This window comes from Caretta caretta, chromosome 11 (assembly GCF_965140235.1).
Source record: "Caretta caretta isolate rCarCar2 chromosome 11, rCarCar1.hap1, whole genome shotgun sequence".
NCBI classification, from domain to species: Eukaryota; Metazoa; Chordata; order Testudines; family Cheloniidae; genus Caretta; species Caretta caretta.
The window spans coordinates 45717783-45730562 of NC_134216.1; the positions used below are offsets into that span (position 1 = coordinate 45717783).

The 12780-nt window shown below is 38.5% G+C and overlaps 1 protein-coding gene across 5 annotated transcripts in view; it reads right to left on the minus strand.

The window, feature by feature from the left end:
* Positions 1 to 11530, minus strand: part of CCDC141 (coiled-coil domain containing 141) — a 160376-nt gene extending 148846 nt beyond the window's left edge. The window contains exons 1-2 of one of the 5 annotated variants that reach the window (XM_048870030.2): positions 11298 to 11530; positions 9034 to 9156 (exon numbers count right to left, since the gene is read on the minus strand). In XM_048870030.2, coding sequence (XP_048725987.2) covers positions 9034 to 9156; positions 11298 to 11399 — 225 coding nt within the window. In that variant the 5' untranslated portion in view covers positions 11400 to 11530. Of the gene's footprint in view, positions 1 to 7507; positions 7631 to 9033; positions 9157 to 11297 lie in introns of those variants that run through there. The other 4 variants (XM_048870029.2, XM_075117986.1, XM_075117987.1 and 1 more) reach the window with 4 other exon arrangements.
* Positions 11531 to 12780: the final 1250 nt, after the last annotated feature.

Below are 12780 nucleotides of genomic sequence, written 5' to 3' on the forward strand. Positions count from 1 at the left end.
ATTCAACACCCTGGGGGTGGTTTGCATAGATTGCTTCAGGCTGGCTGTTCCAGAGACAGAGAGCTAGTCTACCCTAGAACCGCTACAGCTGCGGTGCTGTAGTGCTGCTCGTGCAGACTCTCCGTGCCGGCGGGATAGAGCTCTCCCCATCCGCATAGTTACTCCACCTCCCCAAGCAGCAACAGCTATATTGGCGGGACAGCTTCTCCCTCCAACATAGCACTGTCCACACCGGTGCTTAGATCGGTGTAACTTATGTCTCTCGGGGGGGGGGGGCGCCTAGCTTTTCCACACCCCTGAACAACTTAAGTTATACCAAAGTAAGCACTAATGTGTACAAGCCCTAAGGGACAAAGAAAGGTCTTCTGGGTGAGCTTGAACTGACACAGGGCCTCCATTTTGATTCTGCAGGCAGGACTTTTTGTCTGGGCGGGGAAAACAATCCTTGAGGAAGGGTTGGACGAGATGTTGGCCTACTAGGGCCCCATAAGGAAGGTGGGCAATTCCTGGTATGTTTATTAGTAAGCATGTAGGAACTATTATTGGTTTATATATGTTTTCTCCATGATGCTTTACCCTAAGAATAAATGTATTCTGCCAAGAAAGAGCTGTGTGGTAACTGTAACTGCTGTTCTTAGCCCTAAGAGGGAAGGCAACACACAGGGGCTGGCCTTTAGGCAGACTGGCTTGTTGGGACAATACGATGTATGGCAGAAGGGCTGTGAAGCCTTAAAACCCCCAATCAGAAGGGAGTGAGACAAGGGCCCTGCCCAGAGACAGGTGACAACTGGAAGCCTGAGACCTGACTGGGCTCTCCTGGAGTGCACCACAGAGGAAGGATGCAAGTTTAGTTACCCTGAAGCCCAGAATAGTCCAAAGGAGTTTTCACTGTATTTATCAGTGTAAGAGCTATTCAGGTTAGGGACCACCACTTACTATGTGCTTCCACAGCACCTAGCACAATGGGGTCCTGATATGACTGGAGCTCTCAAGGCACTACTACAAATTATAAAATAATAATGACAAACTTCCAGCAGAAATGGGCTTAGCACAGCTCCTCATATCCTGGCCAAAAGGCAGCCTTCTTTCAGCTACCCTGGGAAGACTGGTGTTGACCCCAAAAGTACCAAGTTTGAGCCTCTGCTCTCGTAGTGTGCAGAACATGTATTCTGAGTTCAGGCCCTGAATAGGGGACATCAGTTAATTAGATTGTTTGCTCTAGGGTCCCATAAGTATTTTGCAGCCCCCACAGCCGACATTCCTTGTGCTTCCTCACGGATTTGCCTCTCTAAGTCTGTAACATCGTATATCTAAAAAACTAGAGAACATTACTATTGATGTCCTTTTCCCCTGTTCTGCTTGCTGAATTACCAAATGATGCAACAGGGAGATCATAAACCACCTTCACTCCCTGAAGTGCTATCTCACTCCTCTGACTCCACTCCTGACTCTTAATTCTATGTAATATACTACACAGAAAAATAAATGAAACAATACACGTCTAATTTAAGCCTGTCAGAAGCAAAAGATACAGAATTAAATTATTGAATATTATTGTTGAGCCCTCAGAACAGTGGGTGACCTTGTATAGAATATATGTCCTTTAATTTTATTCTCAGTTAAGGTAAGATTGAAAACTCTGAATTTCCTTAATGTTATTTTAGCACATTTTTAATTTAATTTCCTCAATTTTATCAATAAAAACATATATATATATATATATATACACACACACACCACAACACACTTACAAACCTAAATGTTCTAAATTGTTTGTGCCAAAGGGCACTTACCCTGCTTGCACATATGCAAACTCTTTTGTTACACGCAAACTCCAAGACATGGAAACCCATATATGCCCGTCAGAGTTTGCACTTGTATATATGCCCAAAAGTGTGCCTACAATTTAACATGTAGTTGAAAGTATAGTCCAAAATTCCTTCCACTGGAAGCTCTATTCACTGGAAAAAACTGTAGTCAACCCATTAGGTCGACAGATCAGGAGAGCAGCAAAATGATTTCCTCAAGGCAGGTGGGCTTTGTCTGAACTGGCAGGAAAAAAAGACAGTGGCTCCTTTAAGGGTCCCCCCCTCAGGATTTGGGAGGGGAGAAAGCATCACCTGAGCTGGTGTCAGGCCAGTGGGACTCAAGTAAGCCTTTGGCCCCTGCACACCTGGGGCAGGGCATATAAACCCTGTCCCTCTGGCCTGAGTCATCTCTCTTGCCTGGTGAGCAGCTATAAGGAGGCAACAAAGGGGCCTGCCGTGGTTACACATGGCCAGGGACAACCCGCCCACCACCATGTGGGGCTAGGAGTCCCCAGGAGCCTCAGGGTGACCAGCAAGGTCCCAGTGAGGACAGATTGGAATCACCCCAGGATCACAATAGAGGCAGCGAGAGAAGCAGCAAGGCGCAGAGCAAACCGAGAGTGTAGGTGTTTTCCCCCCAGTGGGAGTCAGTCAAGCTTATTGCTGGTGATCCAGTGCAGGTGCTTGGTCCATAGGGGAGTCTAGTTATGTGATAAACCAGAATCGGAAGTAGACTTAGGGAAAGGCATCCCCTGAAGAAACTGGAGAATGGGCTTGGGCATGCAAATGTCTGGTAAAATGAGGATATCAGCCACTTTATCCAGCCCCTTAACCATCATATGAGGAAAGGGCAGAGGGGTCCCGCCAACAAGCTAGCACCAACTGTGTAGAGTGGGGGGAGAGGGGGCTGCTGCTGGCAGCCCTTCACCAGGTAGAAACAATTAAGGAAGGAATCTTGACCTGCACTGTATGAATTATTGCCAGACAGTTGAAAGATGAGTTAAATAATAAAACTGAGGCCTAATTAAACCACATCCCTTGCACCTTCCCCCCACCCCCTGCCCCCATGTGTCCTCAGCAATGTACTGGACAATTGTATCGAGTAATTAGATTCTTTAAATGCAATTGAATAATTACAGAGGCATTATGGTTCTCTTTCCTCACTTCTCAGTTCCCCCAGATTCTTCGCAGGCAAATGAACCACAAATACATTCTTCAAAGACGGACTTGCAAATAATTCACCAGTCTTGTATTTCACGTAATACCTCAATAGTCTCAGATTTCACCAGGTTTAGATGCTGTGTCTTAGAAGCCTACAGTGGAGGCTTGTGGCCCAACATTTTTGAGTGGTTATCTACACTCTTCACTGGTACTTTTCAGATTAATCAGTGTTTACATATCGGTTTTGAAATGGTCAAGTGCTAATAAAGCTGTTCCCTGGAAGCCCAAAATATAGTAATAATGCATTATTTTGGTGCTCAAATATTATTTCAGTGGGAATTTGGGGTACGCAAGTGTGAGGGCTGGCTGGTGAACTGAGCCTAAAGTTATCTGAGGAAACCACTGAAACCTCACAATGTCACTTTTACATTCGCTTTTCTGACTACAACTGCACTTTCAACCCGAGAAAACAATTTTATAATGGAAAACAACTGATCTTTTCTTTTAATGGCATTGCTGAGCATCTCTGTAATTAAATGTAAATAACGCAGAAAACAGAGATTAACAGATAATTTGCCCCATATCTAATTTACTGAAAAATAAGCATTATATGAAAATATTTATTTTGTATGAAACAAATAAAAGGCTCATTTTAAAAAATTTCAAATGCAAAAGATGAACATATTACTTTTTGAGAAATATATTTTTCCAATTTGTTCCTCTTAGATATTTGCATATAAATGACTACTTTGCACTTTATGCTCTGTGAATTGGAGTAAATACAGTAATTAGGAGCAATCTACAGGTAAGTGGACCAAATTATTAATGGTGCTTTTGTTTTAATGAAAGTTAAATTTGCAGAATGGATTTATTTATATTTTTCAGTCTCTCTGCTCCAGCTCACTGTGGTCTTTAGCATGACAAAGAACAGAGCTTTGGAGACAAATCAAGAATGCCAGTGTTTGTCTTACTGGGGGCTGTAACACTGTCATAATCCAAAGATTGGCAACACACTCTAAACCAAAGCACTAGTGTTGTGAAATCTAAGATCAAAGGCAATATTTTCTCCAGACAGGATTTCTGATTAAGTGATTGAATTAGGAACCTGTGGCGGAGGGAGGATGGCAGAGCTGCGTTGCAATAAGTGCAATTTTGTCCCTTGGAAGCCTTGGCTGAACTTTCCCCTCCATTTTAGAAACTAGAGTGTGAGTAAAGCTTGAAAAAAATTTCAGCCCAGAAAAAAAACAAACTCTTGCCGAAGCAGGTCAGCCTAAAGCTGAGGTGTAGCAAACCATGAGGAGGAGAGGCCTATGATATCACAGAAGGAGGGGTGGAGTTTTCAGCAAGACTTTCTGGCCATTGCTGGTTCTGGCTAGTTTAATGAATCAGCAGCAGGCCTGTAATTCTTGATTATTGACAAGTCATATCCCAGAAAAAGAGAGTTAAGGCCCCGATCTAGAAAACACTGATGCATGGGCTTAACTCTGCTCATAAGAGAAGTTCGGTCAAAGTTAATGGGACTATTCATGTGCTTGGGGTCAGATATGTACATGAGTGTTTGCAGGATCAGGGCCAAATGTTTTAAAATGAATCTACCAATAGAAAATGTGCAATGACTTCGCATTTCCAGACACTGAATATATGTCCCACTGAATGCAAAACAGATCCACGCCCTGGTATATATATTCATAACACAAGTGACAAATATATACAAGCTTTCATGATCAATTAGCTATCATTAGACAAAATTAAGTAACTGCACTATATCCTAATCTCTTAAATCATTGTTTCCCCACAAATTGCATTAATCTTTTCATGTTGTTATTAGACTCTATGACCATGCTATAAATACAAAATACAAGCAGTAAATATTTCATCTATAAACAACTATGTTACAGATATGAATGAAATGTACAGTAATATTAGAAGGAAGTTTAACTAGATGATTTAATATCATATGCATGTTCATATTTTCTGTTTAGTCTAACGTTTATCATTTTCTGTTTAGTCTTTCAGCCTGGTTAACAAAATGTTCCTCTTCAGAATCCATTAATGTTTAAAGTGGGGGTCTTTTTAAAATTACTGTACTCAAGTTTTTCAGTATAACATAATAATGGGCCACATTCTCCGCTTCAGTGGAGCTGTGCCAATTTATACCAGCTGTGAATATGGCCCAATATGGTCTATCAAAGGAAACATATTTGGATATTTTTTGTCTAATACATTTTAAAATATACAAATGATTATTTTTACTGTATGATTCATAATTAGAAAAATGACTGCTGGTTAAAGTTAGAAAAGTGGCTATATATATCTAAAAAATCCAAACCTTCATGCTCAAGACAACTGCTTCCTCAGTGTCTTGAGTCTTATCTGTTTATATTCGCAACAAATAGGTTGGCATTATTTTTTTAACTCCTGTTAGCACTGCAGAGCCAGTAGCTCTCTGGAACAGCAAACTGGATTTAAAAACTGTTCACGCATCATCAGAAGTATTGTAAACTGAGTTTCAGTGGCAATGCCAAATTCTGTCCTCATTTACACCTATGAAATCCCACTACACATGTAACTGAGGGAAGAATATGGCTTGCAGTATCTTTGATCAGACTAACAATGCACAAACCAGAGGGAGGAGAAAGAGACTAAAATCAAACAGCTTGATGTTCAAATCTCAGGCTGAGATTTCAGCACAGTTAGATATAAAAAACACACCAGCATAGTCACATACATATTCAAAAATCTATCTGAAATACTGCACAGATTGTTAGATCCCAATCCTGCAAAGACTTAAGCAGGTGGGACGGCTCAGGTGCTTAACATTAAGCAGGTGCTTAAATCTTTGCCAGATTGGGGCGTTGGACCCCATCCTGCACTCAGTTACACATGCGCTTAACTTTCATTTCAATGGGACTACTCATGAAGTACATGCTTAAGTGTTTGTAGGATCAGGGCCTTTAGCTTAGGGTGTGGAAGTGTGATTTTTATTGCAAAGTTTTAAAATATCCAATTTAGTAGAACAGCAGTAATAATAGAGAAAATGGCAAATTAAACCACATTTATAATTAACATGAACAAAGTCCTATTAGAACCTTAAAACTAGTGAAACAAAAATTCTTTAAGAATGTAATGCAAAGACAATTCAAAACAATCTCACAGTGTTACATAAAATTGAAAGTAGATTTGGTCAAAAATAGGAAAAAATTTCACAAAAAATTCAAAATGTCAAAGTTATTTTCATTTCATGGAGTATGAAAGGATTTTTTTAAAAAAAATTTCATAAAATGTTTTCAAAAAAAGTCAAAATTTTGACTCATTTTCCCCTTTTTATCTTTTTTCTTGTTGACACTGTGTGCAGTAAAATATTGTTTGGTTTCTTTCCCCACTTTTTCCTTTTGCTACTCTGTAACTTTCAAAAACTAATACAAGTTGACAGTTTGAACCACAGTTCATCTGTAGAACCTGATATAACCTCACATAACCTCAACATAATATATGATAAAATGCAGAGTGTTTTGAATTATGAGAACTTTTGCTAAGTATCCTTCAAGTGCCTGTGTTTTCATAAATTTTAGGATTATTATTGATTTACTATAAATGTACTTTTATTAGATTATTTTCCATTTTATTTCTACTGTTATGTACGAAACACAAATCTGAAATACAATGGCAGAATGCTGCCATGATTTAAACAAGGTTCAGGCTCAAATGGTTTGAACTGTAGGGCACATCAGGCCTTAGCTTTGCCATTATCTTGTTCAGTGTATTTATTGTGCATTCCAGACTACAAGATCTATCAAACTTCAAAAATATATGTGAGTATGGGCTATAGTGAACTTTCTTTATATCAACAAATTGGAGTCGGTAGGAAGTAGAGAACCAATGGAGTTGTCAATTTTATAGTTCATGAGAGAACAGCTAAAACACTATATTGCAAGAAAAAAAACTGAGCAGGGGTATATTATTGCGTTAATGTGTTTGCATAACCCTCGTTTCCAAAACTGATGGTGTAAACTGTGATCATGGAGAGGAAAAAGAACAGGGAACTGACTAAGAACTACAAGGAGTTTGGTGGCACCTTAAAGACTAACAGATTTATTTAGGCATAAGCCATGCATCACTCCATGCATCTGAAGAAGTGTTTTTTTACCCACGAAAGCTTATGCCCAAATAAATCTGTTAGTCTTTAAGGTGCCACCAGACTCCTTGTTGTTTTTGTGGATACAGACTAACACAGCTACCCCCTGATACTTGACTAAGAACTGTGTATACAAGATTTTACAAAGATAAGTACAATCTAACAACTGTAATTGTGTGACTTTCTTTGGACTTCTGTCCTTACAGTTCCATATTTCTAATTTTCCATTTTTTAATCTTAATGTAAATAAACTTTGGAATTAAATGTTAAAGTCTGTGAAACATTACTGGCTCTTTGACTTTATCTATCTTCACAGAGTAAAGGTATAATTCATAAACAAATAAGTGCCAAAGATTATTGTAATAAGTACTTCAAAGGTTGAGAATCATTGTCTTATACAAACCTTTGATGACAGGGTCTGGTAATTTATAAATAAATATCTTCCTATGATAAGTGTTATCAGCTCACTACAGGCAGAAAGTTTCACATCTGTTAAGGAATGAAGAGTCATTCAGAATTATGACATTTGTGGCCATGTAATAGAGCTGGCTAAATTATTAATGGGAAATAATATCTATTTTGAGTTTACTCTTTTCCTGTGGATTGTTCACTATTCAATGTTGATTTCGGCAACAATATTTGTTACTCAAAATATTCATCAAGAGTTTACACAAAAAGTCACCGTGTGTGGATCAATTGACTGTTCACTATTCATTATTAGTGGTATATGATTGGTCACTTAAGTCATATGATACTGTTTCTGCTTCCTGACTGGATGACAGACTTTTTAAACAGGAGACTATAATGCATATTGAATGACAAACAACAAATTGCCCACTTACAATATCAATTTTCAAATGTATAAGCATATCAAATATCAATTTTCAGATGTATAAGCATTTGTGAACTTTTGAACAAATTCCACTGCATACACCATATTAGATTACAACTCTGCATATACCTTAATTTATTACTTCACATATGGTTGAGACATACCTTAATATGAGCGGTGCAGCACCTGAAAACAAATATTAAAAGGAGGAAACATCTTTTCCAGTTCATATGTGCTCTGTCTTAAAATATGAACAAAATCTGAATTTAATAAAAATACATAATGACATCAAGAAACTTGAATGGAACCTGACAAAGTACAATGTCACAATGGTCTTGCGCACCTACAAGAATCTAGAGAAATTCATTTACTTAAGCCTATATGCAAGATGTATCCATCCCTTCAGATCAGGAAAGTGAATGCTCATCTCATGTCAGCAAAATAGGAATAATTTAATGTGACAGTATATTACTGTACTACCTTCTTGTCTCTGAAATATCCTTGAATAATATTCTGCTCCTAAGAATGACCTTTATTTCCTAACACTGGTTGTAGTTCTATGATTGAGCTATTATCTTTCTACCTCAAGCCAATCACTTGCTTAATGTTATCACCTTATTCCTACCTTAATATACATTGATCACAACAGCAAAAAAGTGACTGGAATGTTAATTTCACATTTACAAAACACTTGATTGTTTTTGTAGTTGTTACCATAGTTATGAACCAGTCTAACATCTCACAGCCCAGCAATACAAATGAAAATCTTGAAATTCCTCTGTCTCTAGCAGGTACGGCTAGTTTTTATTTTATTTGACAATAATGCATAAAGTTGGAAAATATGATATTTTTACTGGTTCTGCCAGAGAAACAATTACTACTGAACTTAGTTTTCCATTGCAGAACTATGGGGCTGGGTAGGGGTGTCTCTTATTTTCATTCTTTACATCAGCAAAGGTTGGACATGTTTTTTCATTCTGGCCTTTTGCTGACAAACTGATCACAACAGAAGCCCTGTGAACCTAGAGGCTGATTGTCTATATCAGAGCTATAAGGAGACCAGGGACATCTGCGTGCGTCCATATCACACACCTTACCTTAAGTTTAGCCAGAAGGAGTTCATGATCCTGTAGTAGTTTTTTGGTCTCATCTTGATTGCTTCCAATTTCTAATACATTTGGAATTGACTCAGTCAGCTGAAGTTGCACCCATTTCCCACACTAAAATGCAAACACAGGCAAACACCCAGTGTGTGTCATCCTGAAAACACAAGGGCTCTTTATATCCCTTCCCCAAAACATACCAGTTAAGGCCCAAATGGATCTTTGCAGGCAGACCTCTGTATCCAATGGGCATGGGGATCTACTTACATGTATCCAATTGCACAATCAGGCCCCAAAGTAAACAAAATCTAGTGAATACAAACTTCAATAAAGGGATGCCATTAAAAAAAAAAAAAAGGTAAATCAAGTATCATTTGAGGCGACATACCCAGGCCCCAAATTCTTGCTTCATCCAATTTCTACCCAAACAGTTGTCAAGATGGTATTTAAAAAGGAAAGAAAATCATACCAGGGACTAAAAATAACATTTTCCCCTTCTCTGTCCTGGGAATTGATAACATATTTTTAGCTGCAGTTTTCATAGATCTCTCAGAGCTAAGGGGCATGGTGAACTTATTTCCTAACCTTCTCACAGCAGAAACAAATTATGGCAGACATGAGGGCTGTCATTGTTACATAACCCAGCTGTCCTCAGCACCCAGAGTTCTTCGAGTACCAGGTAATCCATCACAGCATTTTCTCTAACAGGTGGTTTTTGGGGTTTTTTTTGTTTTGTTTTGTTTTTTAAAGGAACACCAAAAGGCCTTTACATAGCTGGGGGAGAAAATGACAAAAGGAACATAAACATTAGAAAGTGATGGACCCAATCCTGCAAATCCTTACTCCTGCAAGTATGGCTCATTATGTTTCTTACTGAAATGAGAGATTTCCAACCCTATATGAAGATACTAGCAACACTCATTTGTTCAAGATTTGTTTAACGCAGCTGATATAAATATATAATGTTACTAAGCACTTAACCCACAATCATGTCTGCAGCAGATAGATCATGAGCCAGGCTGTGTGTTGGAGTGAGCCTCCACAAGGAGGAGCCAGGAATCTTGCACAACAGGCTGGGCTGCCACTGCATAACAGCTACTTCAGCCTCAGGGTTGGAATAGACTCCAAGGTACCTGTGCCTCCATCTCTATGCTGGGAGAAATGCCAGGTGGATTAGCATGGTAGCAAACCCACTAGCTTGTTCCCACCAGCACTTCCAAATCCCCACTAAACTGCAGAGCCACTCATGAACAGATGTTCCATGGTGCACAGGGGAGCAGTACGTGGCCTCTCCAAAGTCCTGCCCTTCCTTGCAGCATTTCTGCCGCAGATGGGTCTTTCTAGATCTGCTAAGGAGGGGGAGAAATTTTCTCCTGGGAGGAAAAAGCCCTCTGCTATTCTAAATGCAAAATCTGACCCCCACTGATGTCAGTTCACACATAGTCACTGTCTTTAATTTGCTTTACAGTTATCAAACTCTAAAAAAAATCCTAGCCTGAGAGGTTAGAGGTATCTAAGGGAGTGAGATGCCCTACTTCCATTGCATTCCAACTGGTGGCTGGTGTTTAACTCCCTTAGGCAGCTTTGAAAATCCCAGCCTTATTTAGTATCCCAAACTGCATGCAGGTTGTGTGAGCTGGAACTAGTCACTGTAATGGTCCTTCAGGTCTTTATAAACAAGAGGACATACATAAGAGCTACTACTAAAAATATATGACAAAGGCAATTAACTTTTGGTTTTTAAAGGATGACTACAATTTTAACTGGTATTTTTTTCAGTTAACACTCTGAACAAGACGTGGCTAACTGAAATGGTTCTTTGTGCATTTGTGACGAATGAAAATTGTACAGTGAACAGAGGTGATAAATACATTTATATAAAAAAAAAGACTAAACTCCCCAGAGAGATGATGTTCACATATATTATGATGATAAACATTTTTATAGCATCCTAAATTTACACTGCCACGTTTTAGAATCAGACATATTATTGGCCCCTAAGAACTTACATAGTTCAGCTGAATAGTTTTGGTTCATGTAAAAAAAGAAAAAAAAAGTGATATACTGTAAGTAACATGAACTTCTTAGGATGTTTTCTACATATTAGCTTAAGCAATAAAATAAATGTACTTGCCTGGTCAACATTATATGCTGAATAGATGCTAATATGACTAGAATTTGGAATAGACTGTTACTAAATACTATGCAGACCAAAGCCACAGAGCTAAGAGCAAAACTGTTAGCAAATGTTGTCTTACCTTAAGTATAGCGATAACAATCCTGGACTCTCCAGCCTGAACAGCAACTGAACTGACTGTTGTTGTAGAAAGGGGCTCACCGGAGCTGCTTTCGTTGGACATGGTGTTTCAGAACTGGACTTCATACAGTACCACAGCCTCAATACACTCGTGTGCACTGGTCATTTCAGAAGGCAACAAACAGGGTTACTTGGATTCATTCAGCAAAAGAGCTCAGCTAACACTGATTACTCTGCCAAAAGGAAAGAACAGGAGGTTAAAAATAGACAACCCCATTGAGTTTATCATTCTTGAGAGAGAGATTTGACACACCCCTAGTTTGATAGCATTAAGCTGTCTGTTCTTTTTTGTCATTATCTGAAGTGTAAAGGGCTGCCTCTGTGAACATCATCTGACTCTGGATAAGCAAATGGAAAAAAGACAAATCAAAATAGATGGACTCAATTTCAAAACTAATGCTGTATGGATAGATCCAAATATTATAAGGCTTTAAAACAAGCAAATAGCAGATCTAAATATTCAACTTGTACAACTTCTTGTTATTCTCCCCATTTATTAGTTAATGAGCTGCATACATTTGTTTAATATAATTTTTTCTCCGAGTCAGTGTACACATTAAGAAGTACTATTTCATTATATATATATAAACGAACAGTATGACATATAGAACAAAGCCCTGTGAATGGAACCAGACAATGGATTCCTTACTAAAAACATTAAAATGTATAGCGACCCTATTAACTAAGAAAGGACTCCAAATATCCTGTGTAGGCTTTTGATAGGCATTTTATCACTCGGTATTCCACTTCATAGGAAATTGTTCCTATATTCTGTTTAATCTTAAATAATCCTTCTTTAGTGATATGCTTGTAAGAGGCACACCTCCCAACTCATTAAAATGCTGCACTGTACATTAGCTTTTATTCAGTGCAGGGAAATCACAGACAGTTTTAAATTGTGGCACAGGGTCAGAACATTAATTCTATTGCTAGAAACTCAGAGCATGCTGCAAGTAGACTGTGGTATTAGACAGCTGCTATTTGATTCCCTGTGACAGAACAGCTGAGAAAGTGACACTGGAGTGTACACAGGTTGCTCAGATGACACAAGTACATTGGAGAAACCTCAGACTTAACAGGCTTAAAAGCATCTGCTTGCTTTATTTCTTTAAAATTGCATAACAGTTTAGATCAATTTAGAAGAAAATCCAGGCTCAAAACTTGATAGCATTAGAGAACTAGGAGTATTAAGTTATCCATGTAGTCAAGTATTCAAAGATAAAAATCAAAAGAAAAAATTACTTTTGTATTCAGCAAAAATTCTGGCTACTCTAGTACTCTGCAAAAAAGCTCTGCAATTCTCTGACCAGGAAGTGTCTCTTCCAGTTTCTCCTCACATGGAAGCTTCTTGTTGATGTGTGAACTGATGCCAATGGACATCGTGAAACGTGTCTCGGAAGTTCCAGCAGTACAGACAGATAGGA